Source organism: Meleagris gallopavo, chromosome 21 (genome assembly GCF_905368555.1).
Source record: "Meleagris gallopavo chromosome 21, MGAL_WU_HG_1.1, whole genome shotgun sequence".
Classification (NCBI taxonomy): domain Eukaryota; kingdom Metazoa; phylum Chordata; class Aves; order Galliformes; family Phasianidae; genus Meleagris; species Meleagris gallopavo.
Window position 1 is genome coordinate 1342845 of NC_139424.1, and position 17512 is coordinate 1360356.

Here is a 17512-nt window from a genome sequence, read left to right on the forward strand (position 1 = left end):
ACTTGCTCCTTTCAGAGATGCAGAAAAAACTTCAGATGAGTTGCTGCTGGGCTGTGGGTATTTGAGAAATCATTACAAGACATGTCCTCATTGACAGTAACTTTTTAATAACTAAAATGTGGTTTGAATCCTCCAGTGTCTTCTGTATTTAATTCTGTGCATAATGGACTAATTTCAAAAGATGGAGCGAGGCTTAATATTCTATTATCTACAGCTAATAATAAGGAATGCTTTTCTTAGTTTTATAACGACCGCCAAGTTAATTAAATTTGACCTTCCCCTGCTTTCTCTTTTCTAACGTACATCGATTTTAACTCTCCAACAAACATTCCTGCTCGCCTGCAGAGTTCATTTACAGGCTTTAACAACATTGTCAGCTTTTTTTTAAGATGCAGCTGAACACATAGTGAAGATTTACTGCAGAAACTCACCCCTAAAGAAGGATCCATGGATGTGCCAAAGTTTCAGGTATTTGGAGAAGAGAAAAAGCCCTGGCAGGCATGCACTTACGGCAGCAAAAAGGGCTGGTCAGGAAACTACACAAGCAGCTCTGTTACCTTCATAAACCACACTCATCCTAGGAGTGATTACTGAAATGCTCTGGCTACCACGACCTTGCTGTAGCTTTAGCAAGGCTGCTAATCCAGTGAAATTTATTGCCATCATGTTGATCTTTGGCATTAGCTTGCTAAATATCCAACAGACGCCAATTGTGATTACTTTGCAATAACTTCATTAGGACAAACCTTTCCTGAAGGAAGGCAAGGGAAGCTTAATGCACCGGGGTCCTGCTGCTCTGCCTGTGCCAAAGCCAACATCCCGGCACCTTGGCTATCACAGAACAACTGAAAGCTTGACCTTACTTGAAAAGAGTTAACACTGAGACCTGCAGGATTCACCATGAGTCTGAAAACAATATCCAGCTGAGGACTATTTCACTGTTTCCTATTTTACACATCAACCCTTGTACTTCTTTCTCCAAAACTCATTACTTATTTCCCAGCTCCATGTTCTTGCCTGAATCAACACGCCACATTCAGGATAATCTATCCTTCGAATCCATGTAAAGCTACACAAACAAGAGTGCAGTTTTGCAAACAGTGATGCAAACAGCAGCGTGACCCTTCTGAGTGATTATCCTTGGCTTAAATGTTTGCCTCATACTCCCACAGGTGTGATCCTGCAGGTACTCACACGCTGTATCACTTAACCAAGGTGTCAGGAATTAATGGGACTGTTCACATGTGCTACAGGCATCAGTTATGAGCAGGAACTGCGTTTAATCAGGACAGCAGAAAGCATCACACCATCATCTTAACCAGTCTTCTCACCCAGTTCCACTTCTAAGCAAAATCAACATATGAAGCCAAATGCTTTGCAAATTTCTGAATGCTGATGCAGTACTCCTTCTCTCATCAAAATATCACTACTGGATTTAAAAATTCTTGTCCAAATGAATGAAATGCCTGCCTTCGTTGGGATGAAGAAGGAAATGTCACCCATCTTTAAGCAGCAAATGAATTGGTAGATTCTAAACCTTAAGAGCAGAAGCTTTACAATTCATATTAAAAATGAGTTCATCTCAGTAAACAACATTTTTGATAGCTCTGAAAGAAGCATGTCTAGTGCATAGCTGGATCGCCTCGCTGCCATCAAGCAGAGCACAACCAGCCCAGTACGTCAGACAGGCTTTTGAAATGGGAAGAATAAGACAAGCTTTCAAATTTTATAAAACAAAATACGGTATATTAGAATAGCTATTAGATTATCTATCCCTCAAGGGTTTGTATGATAGTTTGACGTTTCGTTTCAGATTTCTCAGGGAAAATATCATTCTTAAGTGCTTTTGGCACCACCGAAACACAGTGATGAAACTACTGCTCTGTACTGCTTCATGCTACAGTCACCTCTTGTCTCATCTTTTTCACAGCAGATCTGTCTTCCAGTGGTGTATGAGCAAGAGATCTTTTGACTAGAAAAGCTGATACTGCATCTTTATCAGAAACAAGCACCAGAAAATGCAAGCCTTCAAAAGCCAAAGCGATCAAGAACGATAATGGTAAATCCTGGAGTGATGATTAGGGAGAGATTCAACATTGTGCCACTGATCGAGTGGTGATCCCAACCCACCACAGAAAAGCAATTAAGTCAGTTTTAAACAGAGTAATAAAACTCACACTGTGACGGTAGAAGGGGTCAACTTTTGTAGGGTATTTGTCAAACTGCAAAGGGATCAAAGCACAAACTAGTTACTTTCTATTTCGTTGCTTCATTTCTGTTGGTAACACAGACTAATTCCCTATTATTAGGCAACCAACAGAGAGGAAAAATACGCAGAAAATGAACTTCCAGTGAAGCCGGTTTGGGTTTTTCTCCCTTCAAGGTATAACGAGGTCTTTATGAGCTAGGAAAACGGAGGAGGCACCAGAGTGCACCACTCCAACCACCAGGGATTCCCAGGCACGAGTGCCCCTTCGGCCAACAGCCTCATCCCTCAGCCCCTGCGCTGCCACCTGGATCTATCACACACACAACAGCAGTAGGGAAAGGACCGCCCGTCCTGTCCTCCCCAACCACACCTGGGCAGCACAGCACTCCTTCCCCACCACCTGGCAAATTCTCAAATTTTCGTAATAAAGAATAGAGTTGTGCTCTACTTATCCTCACATTTCTGCCTGGGGTACGCACCATGGGCGGTGCTGGCGTCGGCATGATGGCAGTGGGTGGGATGGCGTGAGGGAAAGGCGTGAAGGTGTGCTGGTGTGTGTGTTGGTGTGTGTGCTGGTGCTGGTGCTGGTGCTGGTGGAACTCGGTCCTCAGGTACGGCGGTGGGCCCAGGGAGGCCCCACGATCCGCGCTCTGCGAGGCCAAAAACCGCGTGTTTAGTTCCTGACGGAGAAGATCTTGTTCTGAAACACAAAGCAAAGCAACCTCTGTGAGCTCAGGGACTTGTCCAGACCTTGTGCCAATTTCTGCTGGCTGTGGTAGTACGTTCTACATTAAGCTTCCTCACAGTAAAGCATGACACTGTACAGATTAAGAAAGCTCCTCCAGCTCTTCCCCAAAGGCCACACTGAGAGAAGAAAGCCTCCAGTTCCCCTCTCTCATGGAGCCTGCCTTCACTTCAACGTTCATCTGAGGCGCAGCGTGAAGGTTCTCCTTAAACTCCTCGACACGTCCTAGAGCAGGGGGGCAGTGTGGGTAAGTTGAAGTCAGGGAACGGAGAGTGGCCACAAACACCTACTTCATGGACATGAATTATGTTACTAAAGCGCTGGTCATCCTTGATATTCTTCCCTCAGATCCCTCTCAGTGAGCAGGGAGGAACTGACATCTTCCCACAAAGTACAACAGAGCACAGTTCACTCCACTTCTAGCTGTTCCCCCCAGCCCTGCACACACCCGACCTCAGAAGCACTGTGTGCATGGCTACCAGACCTCTCCCTAGCCAGGCTGGCTGCAGGGAAGCAAGGCTGAGCACAGACCACAGCTACAGCACAGACATCTGCTACAGTGTTCACAGATTTTGGGTGGCCCCATATGAACTCTGAAGTGGTTTTACCCTGGGGAGCAGACACAGAAAAGCACAGGCTTCCAAAAATTCTTCATTCCCGGAGCAGAAGAAAAGTCACTGGGAAAGTCTGCGTGGTTTTTGCTTTTGACATCGCCCCAAATCGTTCAGTGGTGAGTGACCCCTTTACCCAACCAGCAGCTCTCATAGAATGGACCCAAAAGGAGTCATTTTGACTAAAACTGGAGATTGAGTTTCCTTTGCCACACTGAGGCCACGATCTGTCTGTCTCTTACCTGAGTAAGTGCTACCAGCTGGGTGTCCTGGAACCTGCAGGGTCCCTGACGTCAATGGAGGTGGAGGAGGCAAAGCCGTAGGAGGGGCAAACATATTGGGGTGATGTGGGTGTGCGGGGGGCTGGAGGGTGGGCGTGAAGGTATGCAGTGGGCTGTGGCTTGGTAAAGAGAGGGGGAATGGTGAGGCGGAGGGGTGGTGAGATATGTGTGGAGGGGGAGCCTGAGTCTTGGCAGGAGTGCTGCTTCTGCTGCTGCTGTTAACAAAAAGAAAAGCAATTAAGCATTGCACAGAGGAGGGAAAAGCTCTAAAAGCACACATACACTACCCCAATGTACTATGCATGGCTCATGATAAACCTGTCACTGATTAAAGTAATACACTGCAAATACAAGTTACTACTCTGTTTTTCTATCAGTACCACCGAGACACCTTCCTCCAACCTCTCCCTTATCCAGCATCTCTTACTGCCTATGGTCCTCCACACCAAAGCCCCAAGACATCTCCCTCCCTCTAGGAGGCTGGGATTCTGTCCTCAACAACAGAGGCACAGCACACAAAGGAGTAATCAGCTCTGTGCATTCATTACTTAATTATCGGGTCTTTTCTACATGACTGCTCCTGATTCATGTTTTCAGGCAAATGAAGCTCAACATCAGTGATTGCTGCATTAATAAAAGTTTAATTTCTCTGCTACGACTTAGGAAGATGGAAGAGTGTGGAAAACGTGAAATGAAGTTGGGAAGGCATCAACAGATACATGCTTATTATTCTGTTAATGACTCTCCTTACCTCCACAATATAAAGAGAGAAGATGAATCAGCAAAATAAATACACAGGATTATACTGGTTGCAATTTTTCAGGTTTCATTTCTTAGCAGGGAAAGTTTCCAGTATAATCACACAGTGCTTAATCCCACTTGTCGTTATTTCAAGTAATGACACGTTTACATTGCAGTGGCTTTTAAAGACGAGCAATACCAATTTGGTTAAAAATAAATCCAAGTCTTAAACAACTCCCAGTTTTAGTCAAACCATGGAGCAACCATCTACTGGTTCACCAGGTCAGGAAGGATGCCATGTGCCTGCTGCAAGCTCAGATTCGGGGAAAGGTGAGGCACTGCTGAGAGCACTGTGCTGCCACAGGGGAAACCTGAGGTCTGTGACTTACAAAGACATCACGGGATCCTGTGAACACGTTGCTTAATCTCCATTAATTTTGTTATCCCCCTACAAAAGGTGAGGATTATCTCTGTGTGGCCAACTGAGGTGAAAAACACTGAAGAATGTAAGGTGTTGTCAGTGCAGGAAGAAATTAAGCCTGAATGTCATCAGTGTGAGCCTATGCCAAGCTGTCAGCAGGGCTAACAGCAGCTGCACCGTATTTCTTGCCCTGGGGCATGTCAGTAGTTGGGGAAGACTTGGTTTACAGGGAGACAAGGGTAAAAGTAAGGAGCCTTCAGAGAACAGCTCAGCCTGCAAGAATTGGGATTTTCTTCCACTGGTCTATGTTGCATGAAATCCCATTCAAAAACCTGAGTGTGCAAGGACAGGCAGGAAAAGCAAAAGCAAATTAACAAAGAGCTTGAGATCACCAAGCACTGCTGGGAACACCAGAAAATAAACTGATTCTGGCTCGTTTTAAGGAAGAATTTGAGGAAGAGGCCACAAATCCCCCTCAGTTTCCCACGGATGGGGTGGGACGCACTGTCACCTCTATCCCAGTTTCCCCCCTCACTTCCTCCAGGCACCACAAAGCATCACCACCGGGGGCAGCAAGTTTGCAAAGAGACAGCACATGGGCACGCCTGGCTTTCCGCACGCCTACCTTAAACTGTTGAGGCTTAAACTGCTGCTGTTGTAGGCAGAGAGCGGCTGCGAGAGGCTCTGAGCGGCCGGATGGGGCTGCACTGCAGGGAGGTTGGGGTGGGCCGGCTGCACCGGGGACTGCGGCCGGGGCGGGTGCTGCACAGGAGGCTGCGGCGCGGGCGGACGGGTGGGTTCCTCCGGGGCTGGAGGCAGCTGTGCGGCCGGCGGTGGGGCTGGTGGGGCCGGAGCCTCCGGCCGTGGGGCGAGCGCGGGGCTGGGGCAAGGTACCTCCGGCTGTGGTTCCAGCTGGGGCTGGGCCAGAGGCTGGGCCACCTGAGGGCAGGGGTCTTTAGGCACCACGGGCTCAAGTATTGGGTCTTTGCTGCTGTCCTGGCTCTTCTCTTGGCTCCTCTCTAGTCCTGATATTTTCGGGACAGCTGGCCCCCTAGCACCAGGGTCGGCATTTTCAGCGAGCGTACTGACTCCTAACTCTTTATCTGCAACAAAAAAGAGAGACAGGACAGGTGAGTGTGGGACTACACGGGCAAGACCAGGCGTAAGCTATCTGCCAGAGCTGCACTTCAGACAGACACATTTTGGTTTCATACTGAATTGAACCCAAGCAGAAGTAACTTCCAGCAGTCTCCCTAATCCTCAGATCCTTCTCTCAATATTTCTTCTCCTATTGCACCATAACAAGAAAGTTTCTGTGTCTTCATTAATGCATGAAAAAAGCAACTACACAAAACTTAAGCGCAGTGGCTCTAAAATTCTTCAGTCAGACCTCCCAAATAAACATCACATCTGTCTGAAGGCAGATGCCCTGAAATGCTCGTTTTGCTTTGTCCTGTGTATTCAGCTCAACAGACACCGGGTTTGTTGTACCAGCATCCCAGCTCACGTCTCCTTGGGATTCGTTTCCCACTCTGCCAGTGCAACCATGGATCATTAAAGAAAATGAGGCTGTTACAATAAACACGTGACTCCAAGACTGGGCTGTGTAACAGCCCCGATGAACTTCTGAGGCTGGGTATAATCATCTGCATGTGTGTCTGGCCAAAGCAGTCTCTCTCAGTGACCATACGAAATGCAATGCAATTACATAGGGGCACATGTACAGAGCTGGGAAAATCCCAAGGGGAGAGCTGTGCAGGATGCCCAGCATCACTCCCTGCCCAGGAGCACCTCTCTGCCCCATCTACACCTGTGCTTACTACAGCATTGCCATGGCTTGGGCTTCCAAATGAGCAGAACACACAGGTAGGGAAAATACTATAATTTTGCCTCGATTTTCTTTTGGTGGCATTAATTTTGGAGACTGTTCTTCAGAAGAATGGCCAAAAAAGTTTGGAGGGTGACATACTTAGTCCTGAAATACGTCTTCTTTAAAGACATGAGCCAGGCAGCCACGCTGCGTGTGTGTGCATCTGCTTCTCTCCTTCTTCCTCCAACAATTCTCCTCAAAATAAACCACCTGCTACCAAAGAGAAAGCCTGTACACTACGATTATTTTCTGTCATTGTTCCTCTATCATCACTCCCTCACCAACCCACTGAGGGAGGAAATGCACTGTGAGCTCTGTGCCTCGTTACACAAATTCTGAACATTTAAACGCTTACTGGTCGGAAGGCAAGGCTTCCTTGGTTTGGCTGGCCATGGAGCGACTTGTTTGGGTCCTCCAGCTGTGTCTCTTTAATACTAATGACTGCTATTAAAATTATAACACTTGCTACACTGGAGTTCTCCTCACTGGGGCTTCACAAAGACCTCCCACTTCAATCACGCCCCCAAACTTCTGCCAACAAGTATTTTGTAGAATGGCTTGAGTTGGAAGGGACCTTTAGGATCATGTAGTTCCAACCCCCTGCTAAGGCAAGGACACCTCGCTGTACACCAGGTTGCTACAGCCTGGCTTTGAGTGCTTCCAGGCTGGGGGCATCCACAACCTCACTGGACAACCTGTTCATCTGATCTCTCTGAGCAAGTTTGGGGGAACGCTGCCAAGACAGGGTTGGAAAAGTGAGCAACAGCAGCTGCCGCAGGAACTGGGGGAGTTATTTACGTCAATATTGCATAGCAATGGTGTAAAGCTGGACTTACAACTTTGGCAATTACAAAGATGAAGCATATGGGAAACGCACGAGATTTAAAGGGCCTGGGGTCAAGCATCCAGGTTTCCAAATAATCTTCAGACAGAAAAACTTCACTCATTCATCTGCCAATGCTAAGTGATAAAATGAATAAGCATTAACATACATTCAGAAAGAATTGTTGACAGCTGAATTGGTCAAACCTTGAAGTGAAGGAGAACAAATATCTACGATGAGAAGTAATTCTCCAGGTCTCACAGCAGGTACACAGCATTTGCCAACCTGCATATCACCAGAATTGCAGGAATGTGTCAGAGACTCTTCCTCATTTGGGTTTCTCATGCAGAGAACCCATCAAACTATGCCAGGCCCGTTATTAAGTGGTTTGCTGGCCCTGTACAACAGCAGCAGCCCAGTAGAGACTGCTTTAATGGTTCATGAACAGGAGATGGGACAAAAGGGAACTGCAAGGGAGAACTGGGGAGAGACGAACAAACTGAGTTGTTTGACATGGACGTACTTGAGAGTACTCAGCCTGTAATGGGCACCAGGATCTGCTTGGGCATTTGGATCAGAAAACCATGGTGGCCTGCTGTATGCCCCAGGTCTCCCTCATTGCAATTGTGTTGCAGGTTATTGCATTCATTCTTCGGCTCAACCTTGTCTGATCAAACATTATTTTAAGTTAGAGACAGGAGCCCAAAGAGGAAAGAAACGAGCTATAGTTTGTTGAGAAATAATTTCCTAGACCTTACAGGCTTAAGAATTGTAATATTTTGATTTTTGACAGAAAGGTACAATAATTAAGGCTTTGAGGGCCTCGTTTAGTTATTAGAAATTCCCTTCCAGTTGAATACAGTAGGTGGGGTGGTCTGAAAACTCAGCTGAGGTGATACTTCTGAAGCTACAGGGAATACCTCATGCTTGGTGCAATCACTAAATCTTTCCATTTGATATTTTTAGAGTCTCTGGTGTGCATAACATTTATTCAGCACAACTCGCTGCCGGGAATTCAGTTCCTCCTCCCCTGGAGAGAAAGGGCGAGGAATCCAATCATCTCCTGGGGACTCTTTGCTGCTGCTTACATCTTCATTACACAGCCCCTTCTGTACCACTCCTGTTAGTTCATGGCTTAGAAGATGCTGCATTCAGTAACATAACATTATTCCAAGTGTCAAACCCTGAACGTGTGCACACCTTCCCCCTCCCTCTCACACCTCTGCACCTAAGCATCCACCCCACAACGCCATCAGATGTCCTGCAGTCTCTCTGAGCCTTGCATGTTCTCCACATGCATCCCTGATAATTATGCTACATGAATAAGAGAGAATTCCTCATCCCACAACTTTTCTTTCGGGAGCTGAAATCCCAAATCAGTGATGAACACAACCAACCATGCATTTCATATGGAAGGCTCAAGTCCTAAACAACAATACTTCACAGCCATAAATACAAGATCACTCTTTTCCTACCAACACATTACTTATGAGCGTTGACTGACTCACAAAAACTAAGGGGAAAACGTCCTTTGTGCACCCATGACAAGCTGGCTTCATTTGATGGCAGTCTCCATACTCCATACTCTGTTTTGGATAAATAACTGTGATGTAACTTCTGTGCTGGCAAAGGCTCCCCTTTTTCCACTGGGTTGCTATTGCATCCAGCAGCAGACAGTCTTTTAACTGAGAAGGGAACAAAGCCACAGTTCCATGTTCTTTGAAGAATGAAGAAAAACACTGGCTGAGCTCGTACCACCCAGACAGCACATGCAGCTTCCATTATCTTCCCTTCCTGTTTTGCCTTTTGATGTGTCTGAAATCTGAAATTCCTCTGTTTTTCACTTAACACACAAAAAGTGGGGATCAATCAAGATGCAGGGCTCGGTCCCCTCCAAGTAACACAAGTGCAGTTATCCCTCTGCTGTGTCTACGTGGTTATTACTTGGTTGGTTTGGTAGGATCAGACAAGGCCACACTGAAGTCCTCTAAGCAAACCAGATGACCAGACAGGAACTAGAGGGAACCCATTCCATGTAAGTGCCATGAAGATACACACATACTCATGCACTCCTGTGAGTTTGCATACATGTATATGTCACGTGTAATACATACCCATTTGTTTTCCAAGCCAGATCTGTTATATGCATACATACAGTTAACAAAGAAATACACTGTGCAAGCAAACACTTCCATAGAAAGACGTGGATTTTTATGAAGAACACAGGTTATATGCAGTGTCCACCTGACATGCCGCTGTCTGTCTTACTAAGGCACAGTAAAATTTGACCCACAGTCTGTGTTCTGGCTCCTTTGTACCATATAGGTGATCCAAAAGAGCTACAGGAGGCCAGGGGCACCAGTTGAGAACATCACAGCCACACAACAAAGCCCTAACTGTTCTTCAGCACAAACACCTTGCTGAAATTCACCACATTTTACATTCCTAGAGGTTCACTAGTTCATTGCACACACTAATTTTCCCTGATCAAGTGTTGTCTGAAGACAAGTTCTACATTTGGGTGCACCAAAGACCAAACCTGCTAAACTTCAAGCTGGCTGGTTCCCGAGTGGCAGCTGAGCAGACACGAATCGGGCATCTCTGACCTGACCAGGCAGTCCCTGGGGAATGAAGTCCTCAAACAATATCAGGCATGGTACTGCCAACTTAGAGGCCAAATGTTTATTTTTGAAACCCACATCATTCACCTTTTCCATGCACAGTTTGCTTTGAAAACAAGAACACACAGCACTCAGCCCCCTACTGCTCCCCTTCACATTAAGGTTCATTCTTTCCATATCTGCTTTGGGTCATCTTGAGAGAGCAATTCAGAATCAATACTGAATCTTCTATTCTTCCAAGAGGATGCTGGATAAAGCTCAAAAGTCCTTCCTGCAAAAGTATGAAAACTATCAGAGCTTTCACTCTCTTGTACCTGCCAGGGTGCTCTTTGGGACTGAGCATTCAGCCTACAAGGAAATCTTACATTTCTGTAGCATTATTAAATTTACGAATAGCATGTGTTTTTCTTCTGCTTCTTCAGTAAGTTAAGTTCTGCTCTTGACAAGATAATCTGTGTAGCCAACATTTTCTGATAACTTATTTATGCAAGATAAAAAAAATACACCTTTCAGAAAACATAAAATGAATTGCTTTGGTTGTAACATGGCAGTTGGTGCAGATTATCACAACAATACAAGCTGTCCTAACTTCTCTCTGAAGTCAATGGGATGCAGAGAACGTACACCCTGCTGACTGCCAGCCTTGGGATGTGTACTTCAACAAGTATTCTACACGGCCTGAAATAATTAATCAGATTTAAGTCCTGATTGTACATTTCATATTGATTAGACATCAGTCAATGAAACATTTGGATAAATAAAGGCAGGTGACAGAAACTATTACTGCAAAGGCTGGGGAAGATCGTTGGGTGCAGCAGCCAGCACGTATCAGGAGGACCCCAGAGTGCTCATCTGTTGTACTGCATACAGAATAATCTGCTAAAAACAACGCTTCATTTTTAGCACACAGCCATCTTTTATCCTAATTTCCAAGGACACTAACAAAGTATTTGATTATGCAAATTAAAAACACGCATTTGAAAGTGTGTTGCAAGCAGCTCTGTCATCTGCTGATATCAATTATCCTACAGCAAGCAGGTATTTAGTACAACTGAATAGCAAGGCTTGTGACACACTTTGTACTTAATTATAAAACAGAAGAAAAATCATTCAGGACAAAAGATTTTGCTACCTCCTATTAGAAGTGTTTCTCTTCTGCGTGGAAATGGATTTAATTGTCAACAATAAAGTTGCAGATCAATGAAAAGAAGCACTTAATGGAATTGCACAAGATGTTGACAATTCTTCAGTCACTGAGCTGCTGCTGGCCTTGATTTGAGAATGCAGAACCCTCCAATATTTCATATGAAACAAACAATTTCAGCCAGCTGTTACACAGAACATAGGCCATAAAAGTAACTGCTGTATCCTGTATGCTGTGAGTATAATACTGAAAGCACTCGATGTTTGACTTTTTTTTAAGCGTGTCTTTACTTAGCAAAAAGGAATGGGATATGGCTTTCTAGAGGAAAACGAAGTGCAAAACATCCAGATGCTCCTCTCCTACAAACCACGGTGTTTTACTTAATAGGAAAAACCTGCGTGCATCTGTAGCATCCTAATGGAACCCAACAGAAAGCAGCACCGTAACTCAATCCTGCTTCAACACACGTGTGCACACATGGGCACAGTGAGAGGTTCACTTCCAACAGGGAAGAGCTCTTGGCTTCCCAACCTTTCCCAAAAGGTAGTGATAAATTACTCGTTACCTGTGCAGCTCTGAAGCAGTCACTCACCAGCTATCAGCACCTGAGTTTATTAAAGTGGATTCTTCTTGAACAGAATGGAAACTTCCCACGTAGGAAGCAATGCTGACAAATTAATTGGGGGCTATTCTTTGATAATAAAGGGTTTGAGCACAACAAGCTTTCGCTTCCTGTTTCAGTTTTGTGCTTTAATTAAAGAAGTATAGGGCCTGTAATCACAGCATCTGTAAAGCACACCCAGGCTCACAGAAACATGGATAACCCCTTCTACATCAGGATGAGGATCTATCCTTCCTACCACTGATTTTTCCAAAGCAGATGTAAAACCTCTGCAGTCAGCAGAGGTTAAATAACCTGCCCGGCACGTGAGAGCTCATGCTGATCTCTGGTAAGACTGGCTTACACACAGAAGCAGGAGATTTTCTTCCCCAACTTTCTAAAATCACAGTAATGCACCACAGGCTTGTTAGGCGCATAAATCTCACCTGAGTAGTGTAAAGTTATCGCCCATAGCAGTAAATTTCTAAGCATGTCATATGAAAATATTCCTTCCACGAGGTTTTCGTTCCTCACCTTTTAATTCCACTTGGTTCTTGCCAGTCTCTCAGAAAGAGACTTCTCTGTAAGTCACAGAACCACAGAATCACCAAGGTTGGAAAAGACCTACAAGATCATCCAGTCCAACCAACCAGTCATCACCATCATCCATTCCCTTAGAAGAGCGTAAGGGGAACCCTTTTATCTCCACTGCAAGTTTTTCAGCTCCTGTCTTCCCACTCCTTCTTCCTACAAGTTCACCCACGTTCCCAATCCCTTCTTCTTCACTCTCCTGCTAACCCGCAGCACCCCGTAGGTTTCTGCAGAGGCTGACAAGGACTGCTGGCCAGCAGCTGCACCAAAGCATTTCACCCCTTCCACACCACTCACTGCTCGGCTCCTCGGCTCCGTACCACGTCGCCATTCCCAGCCAGCTGGGGCAGACCTGGGGAAGGTCTGCATTAACCCACCTGCAGCACTGCCCCGCTGCTGGTCTCGGCTTGTCTCAGCTGCTGCAGTGCGTCCTGCCGAGACCTGCATGTTCTGAGTTAACACGCACTGCCTCAGGTATGTCTAGACACAATCTCAATCTCTGTTCTCTCAGCTGGATGAGGTTTCTTCACTGTTTAACAGCTCTCACAACCTTACAGCATGCATATGTGCTGCTGCTTGCCCTCCTGGCTTTTACACTGACCAGCTCGGGGCACAGGACTTCACACATGGGCAGCTCTTAAACCAACCCCACATTGCAAAGAGATGATGATGAAAACAACCCAACTCCTTGCTCTCCATTTTTTCAGCCACATTTTGCTCCTTGCTTTGCAACCACTCAGCTTCTGCAGCAGCCTTTTGCCCAGGAGCTTGCTGAATCTTTTTTGCAGCGTCTGCAGAAATGACAGCCATTTCTTGGCTACTTTGACACTGCAGAGGAACTCAGAAACATCTACCCAGCCCAATGCCAGGTTCGGCTCCCAAACGGTGCCTTTCCTCAGTCCTCTGGCTGTCACACGGCACCTCATAGCCCACCCAGCACCCCATGGCCCAGCTACCTCTCAGAGCTGCCAAGAGGCAAGAAGGTGGCAGACCAGGACATCAAGCAATAAAAAACAGGGAACAGTGAGGCTTCACCACTCCCTCCAATTATCAGTAGGGATGGGATAACCCTATCACAAGATTAGCTCCACCACAGGGGTTGGGAAGAAAAATGTTCGGGGCTTCTCTGTCAGCCCCCCTCCTTACTACTGGTTTGCTCTGGCCATGTAGCTGCAGTGCTCTCCTGAATGCTCATCCCACTCCTTTGCAACAGGATTACTTCAATAAGCTTGAATAAAACTGGCTTTCAAAAGCAGCTTGAAAAGTATCACCTTATGAACACTGATCGAATGTAGCCTGACAGCTCAGTTTAATATATGAAGGACAAAAAAGATCAGTGCGGTGTGTTTATATAGAAAAATAACACACTTATTCCCCCTGAGAGGTGTCATACCCATAACTCACCAGACACATAACACTGTTTCCTTTGTGAATTTGTTCTGTAGAGCCAAGAATTTTCAATTCTGATTTCAAAGGCACGATGTCAGTAAAAACACAGAGCACAAAACCCCACTGCCCCTCCTGCTAACACCAAGGCGAAACTCAGCAGGAACATGGCAATGCACACTTTTAATTACAAGTGTTTGGGTCCTTTGTGTCTACAGGAAAACTTCACTAAGCCTCCAAATTGCAATCTCAACGCTCAGTGCTTCTTAGCAGTATTCTCACACTTGGGCACATTTTGCTGTGTTTCCAGTTTTGCAGAGGAAAGGGCTGATGGCAGCCAGCTGCTTAAGGCAGCACTGCTTAGGTGGGATTCTTCTTGTCTGGGTCATATTGATAAGTGTAGGACTGAGAGTTCAAGCTCCCTGCTCAACACAGCATCTCTGTAAACATCTCTTGGCTTTGTAGCTTTTTTAATTGTCTGACTTTCTTCAGTTGTGCTAAAACACATCCCATGAGTTTGTTTCATTTTTAAATGTAAAAAAGGGGTCAAAACAGTTGAATAGGTTTGTACATACAGCTGTAATGTAACTAAAGATCTGCCAGCCCGTTTTGTGTTTCACTGCTTTCAGAGCATGGTTGATAAAAGCTTTCCTCTGTAGCTAAACATGACTGCGTATATCACATTCCACCCAAGTGGGACAGTGGTAGAAGATCTGAAAGAGTTTATACTAATTAAAATAGAAAACAATGTAAAATCAAGAAGAAAAAAACACAAGACCATCAGCGGCTCTTTGACATGCACCAGTTTTGTTTTTACACCATTCAGTAGCATTCTGTAAAGAGGAATGTGACATTTCATTGAAGCCTATATGATCATTCAAGAACTGAAACGTGTTCAGCTTTTTTATTACAATCATTTGTAGAGGAGCATCACTACCTCCTGTATAATTTGGTGCATATAATAAGAGCCCCTTACGGTCTGAAGACCTTATGATGCCTTATCTACCTCTGAAGGTGACTGTGGAACTACTTGAAAAGGTTTGTTTTGCCTTGACATCTTGTTTTCTTGACCATAGCTCTCCCCAGCCTGCTCTTGACATCTGCTGGATATTGACTGGCTTGCTCCAATTACTTGAACTAAACGGACTGCAGTCGGATGGCAGCCCTCCCAGTCACTGAAACTGTATAAACAAACAGAATGAAATCTATTTGCTTAAATCAAATTAATTTCCAGACACGGAGGTGGGGTGATGACAGGAACCTGGCAGGTCTCAGAGAGATGTCGTTTTGTGCCAGCCAATCTGTATGAATGTTATTTGCAATCAGAAAGGCTGTGCTGCCGATCAGCTCTGGTTTCACATACCTCAGGACAGCTGGGGGCCTCCTGGTAGAATAAATTTTGGTGTGGTAAAAGGTCCATTATATCCTAATTGCTCCACACAACAGGAGATGCTGTAACAGAATCAGCTGAACCACTTTTGCAACATTTACCCATGACATTGGGCTTTTTTTTTTCTTGTGAATATGTGAGAAAAGATTTTGCAAGAGAATTTTTGATAGGGCTACTGACTCATTGAACTGTGTATGCGTTCTGAGAGACCCAGAGGAGCAATGTGTGAGACACCAGACATCCCCATGCAATCAGCCTTCTCTTAACCCCTCTGGACGATCACCTTGTAACATGCAACAAAGGTCTGATGGTGCTCTTGGGGACATCACTTCTACAACGGTGTATCAGTTCTGCTTGAACAAACGCTTAGACTTCAGTGAGCACAACTCACAGCAGTTGGCAAAAAATGAAATTTGTGGCTCTATTTTTTTATTACAAGGACAAGGGGGAATGGTTTTAAACTGAGACAGGGGAGATTTAGGTTAGATATTAGGAGGAAGTTTTTCACCCAGAGGGTGGTGAGGCACTGGAACAGGTTGCCCAAGGGGGTTGTGGATGCCCCTTCCCTGGAGGCATTCAAGGCCAGGCTGGATGTGGCTCTGGGCAGCCTGGGCTGCTGGTTGGTGACCTGCACATAGCAGGGGGTTGGAACTGGATGAGCACTGTGCTCCTTTGCAACCCAGGCCATTCTGTGATTCTATTATCAACGTGAAAGCAAAATCCTAATGAACGTGCAGAGCAGGCATGGGGGGACTTGGGAGCTAGCAAGGATCAACTACCAAGGTATGTGTTGGCTTCTATCCCTACAGAACACTAATAAATGCTGAATTGGTGTGAAAGGCCTTTTGCACACCAGAAACTTCAGTGCTCACCTTTACTCAGTGCTCGCTTATTGCCGTGCCCTTAACAAAAGCAGCGGAGCAGAATGTCAACTGGATTTTTTTCTTTATGACAGAGAAGCTATCTGAGGAACAGTCGCATAAACACATCTTAAAGCACAGCAGCACCTGGGCTTTAACAAACTTAAGCACCTCTAGCTACTATATCAGCTCGGCATCCAGCCTAAATAGATATCCTGTGTATGTTCCAAAATGAACGATGAGCAACGAAGTCCAGAGAAACACCGACACTGCCACACACGTCCTTCCACTATAAAGATAATTAATTAGGATATGAGACTGACATCACCATGTCCTACAAATGGAAGAGACACGAACAGCAGGGTGTAACGCCAGGGGCTGAAGACAACACCAATTGCTGCAGGGTTCTTTTGAAGTTGAAAACCCAGGAATTTTTTATGAAAACTGTAATCTTTAGTCTGTGCATGCTCCAAGACATCGTTTGAAAAATGTCCAACGCTCCGAACTTTTATTTTGATTCATGTTGAGCCGTGCTGAGGCTAATTATTATCCAGCAAATGGTGCATTCAAAGACTCACGTCTTGCACGCAGGGCTCTGTGTTGTTACCTCCACGTTGCAAGGAACTGCAATTCTGAAAGGATTAAAAGTTTACCAGCACAGCCATGTAAAGTAGAAAATGAATTGTTCGCTCTTCTCATCTCTGTTTGGAAATTAGATTACAGGCTCCAAGTGAGCTGAAATACAGAATGAGGCAAATCCGTGTGATTAGCTCACAGGTGGCCAGTGAGCCTTTTCTATGCTTCAAAGTCTAGCAGATTCCCATTAGCTGCAGTAATAAAAAGAATGTGTATTTATCCTTCGGCCCAAACCCTGCCCGGTGCCAACACGGCTACCTGCTGTGCTAATCCTCAGAACCAATATAATCATCCCCAATTGTTATTTCATAAGTTTGCTCAGCTGTCACTGGGGATATACAGTGCATGTGGCACAGATCTGTGCTGCGGACGGTATGAGGAACACATTGCTGAGCTGGGACAGCCCCAGCTGCCAGCAGCCGCTCCCTGCTCTAAGAGGAAAGGCTTTAAATACGTAGAGACACTTCGTGTCTTTCATTGGGAGCGCTCCCTCTGAAGACGCCAACAGGAACACGCACCACAATTAGGTCGGCTGTGTAAGTCAGATGTGAGGCAAAGCACCAGCAGTCCATTTCATTCGCT

At 45.5% G+C, this 17512-nt stretch overlaps 1 protein-coding gene across 7 annotated transcripts in view; it reads right to left on the reverse strand.

Annotated features, from left to right (window-relative positions):
• AUTS2 (activator of transcription and developmental regulator AUTS2) overlaps positions 1 to 17512 on the reverse strand; it is a 659297-nt gene that overhangs the window by 19645 nt on the left and 622140 nt on the right. For 3 of the 7 annotated variants that reach the window (XM_085240906.1, XM_085240905.1, XM_085240907.1), the window contains 4 exons: positions 5634 to 6111; positions 3808 to 4061; positions 2668 to 2909; positions 2178 to 2222 (listed from right to left, as the gene is read on the reverse strand). In XM_085240906.1, the coding sequence (XP_085097032.1) occupies positions 2178 to 2222; positions 2668 to 2909; positions 3808 to 4061; positions 5634 to 6111 (1019 nt within the window). The remainder of the gene's footprint in view (positions 1 to 2177; positions 2223 to 2667; positions 2910 to 3807; positions 4062 to 5633; positions 6112 to 17512) is intronic. The other 4 variants (XM_085240900.1, XM_085240901.1, XM_085240904.1 and 1 more) reach the window with 4 other exon arrangements.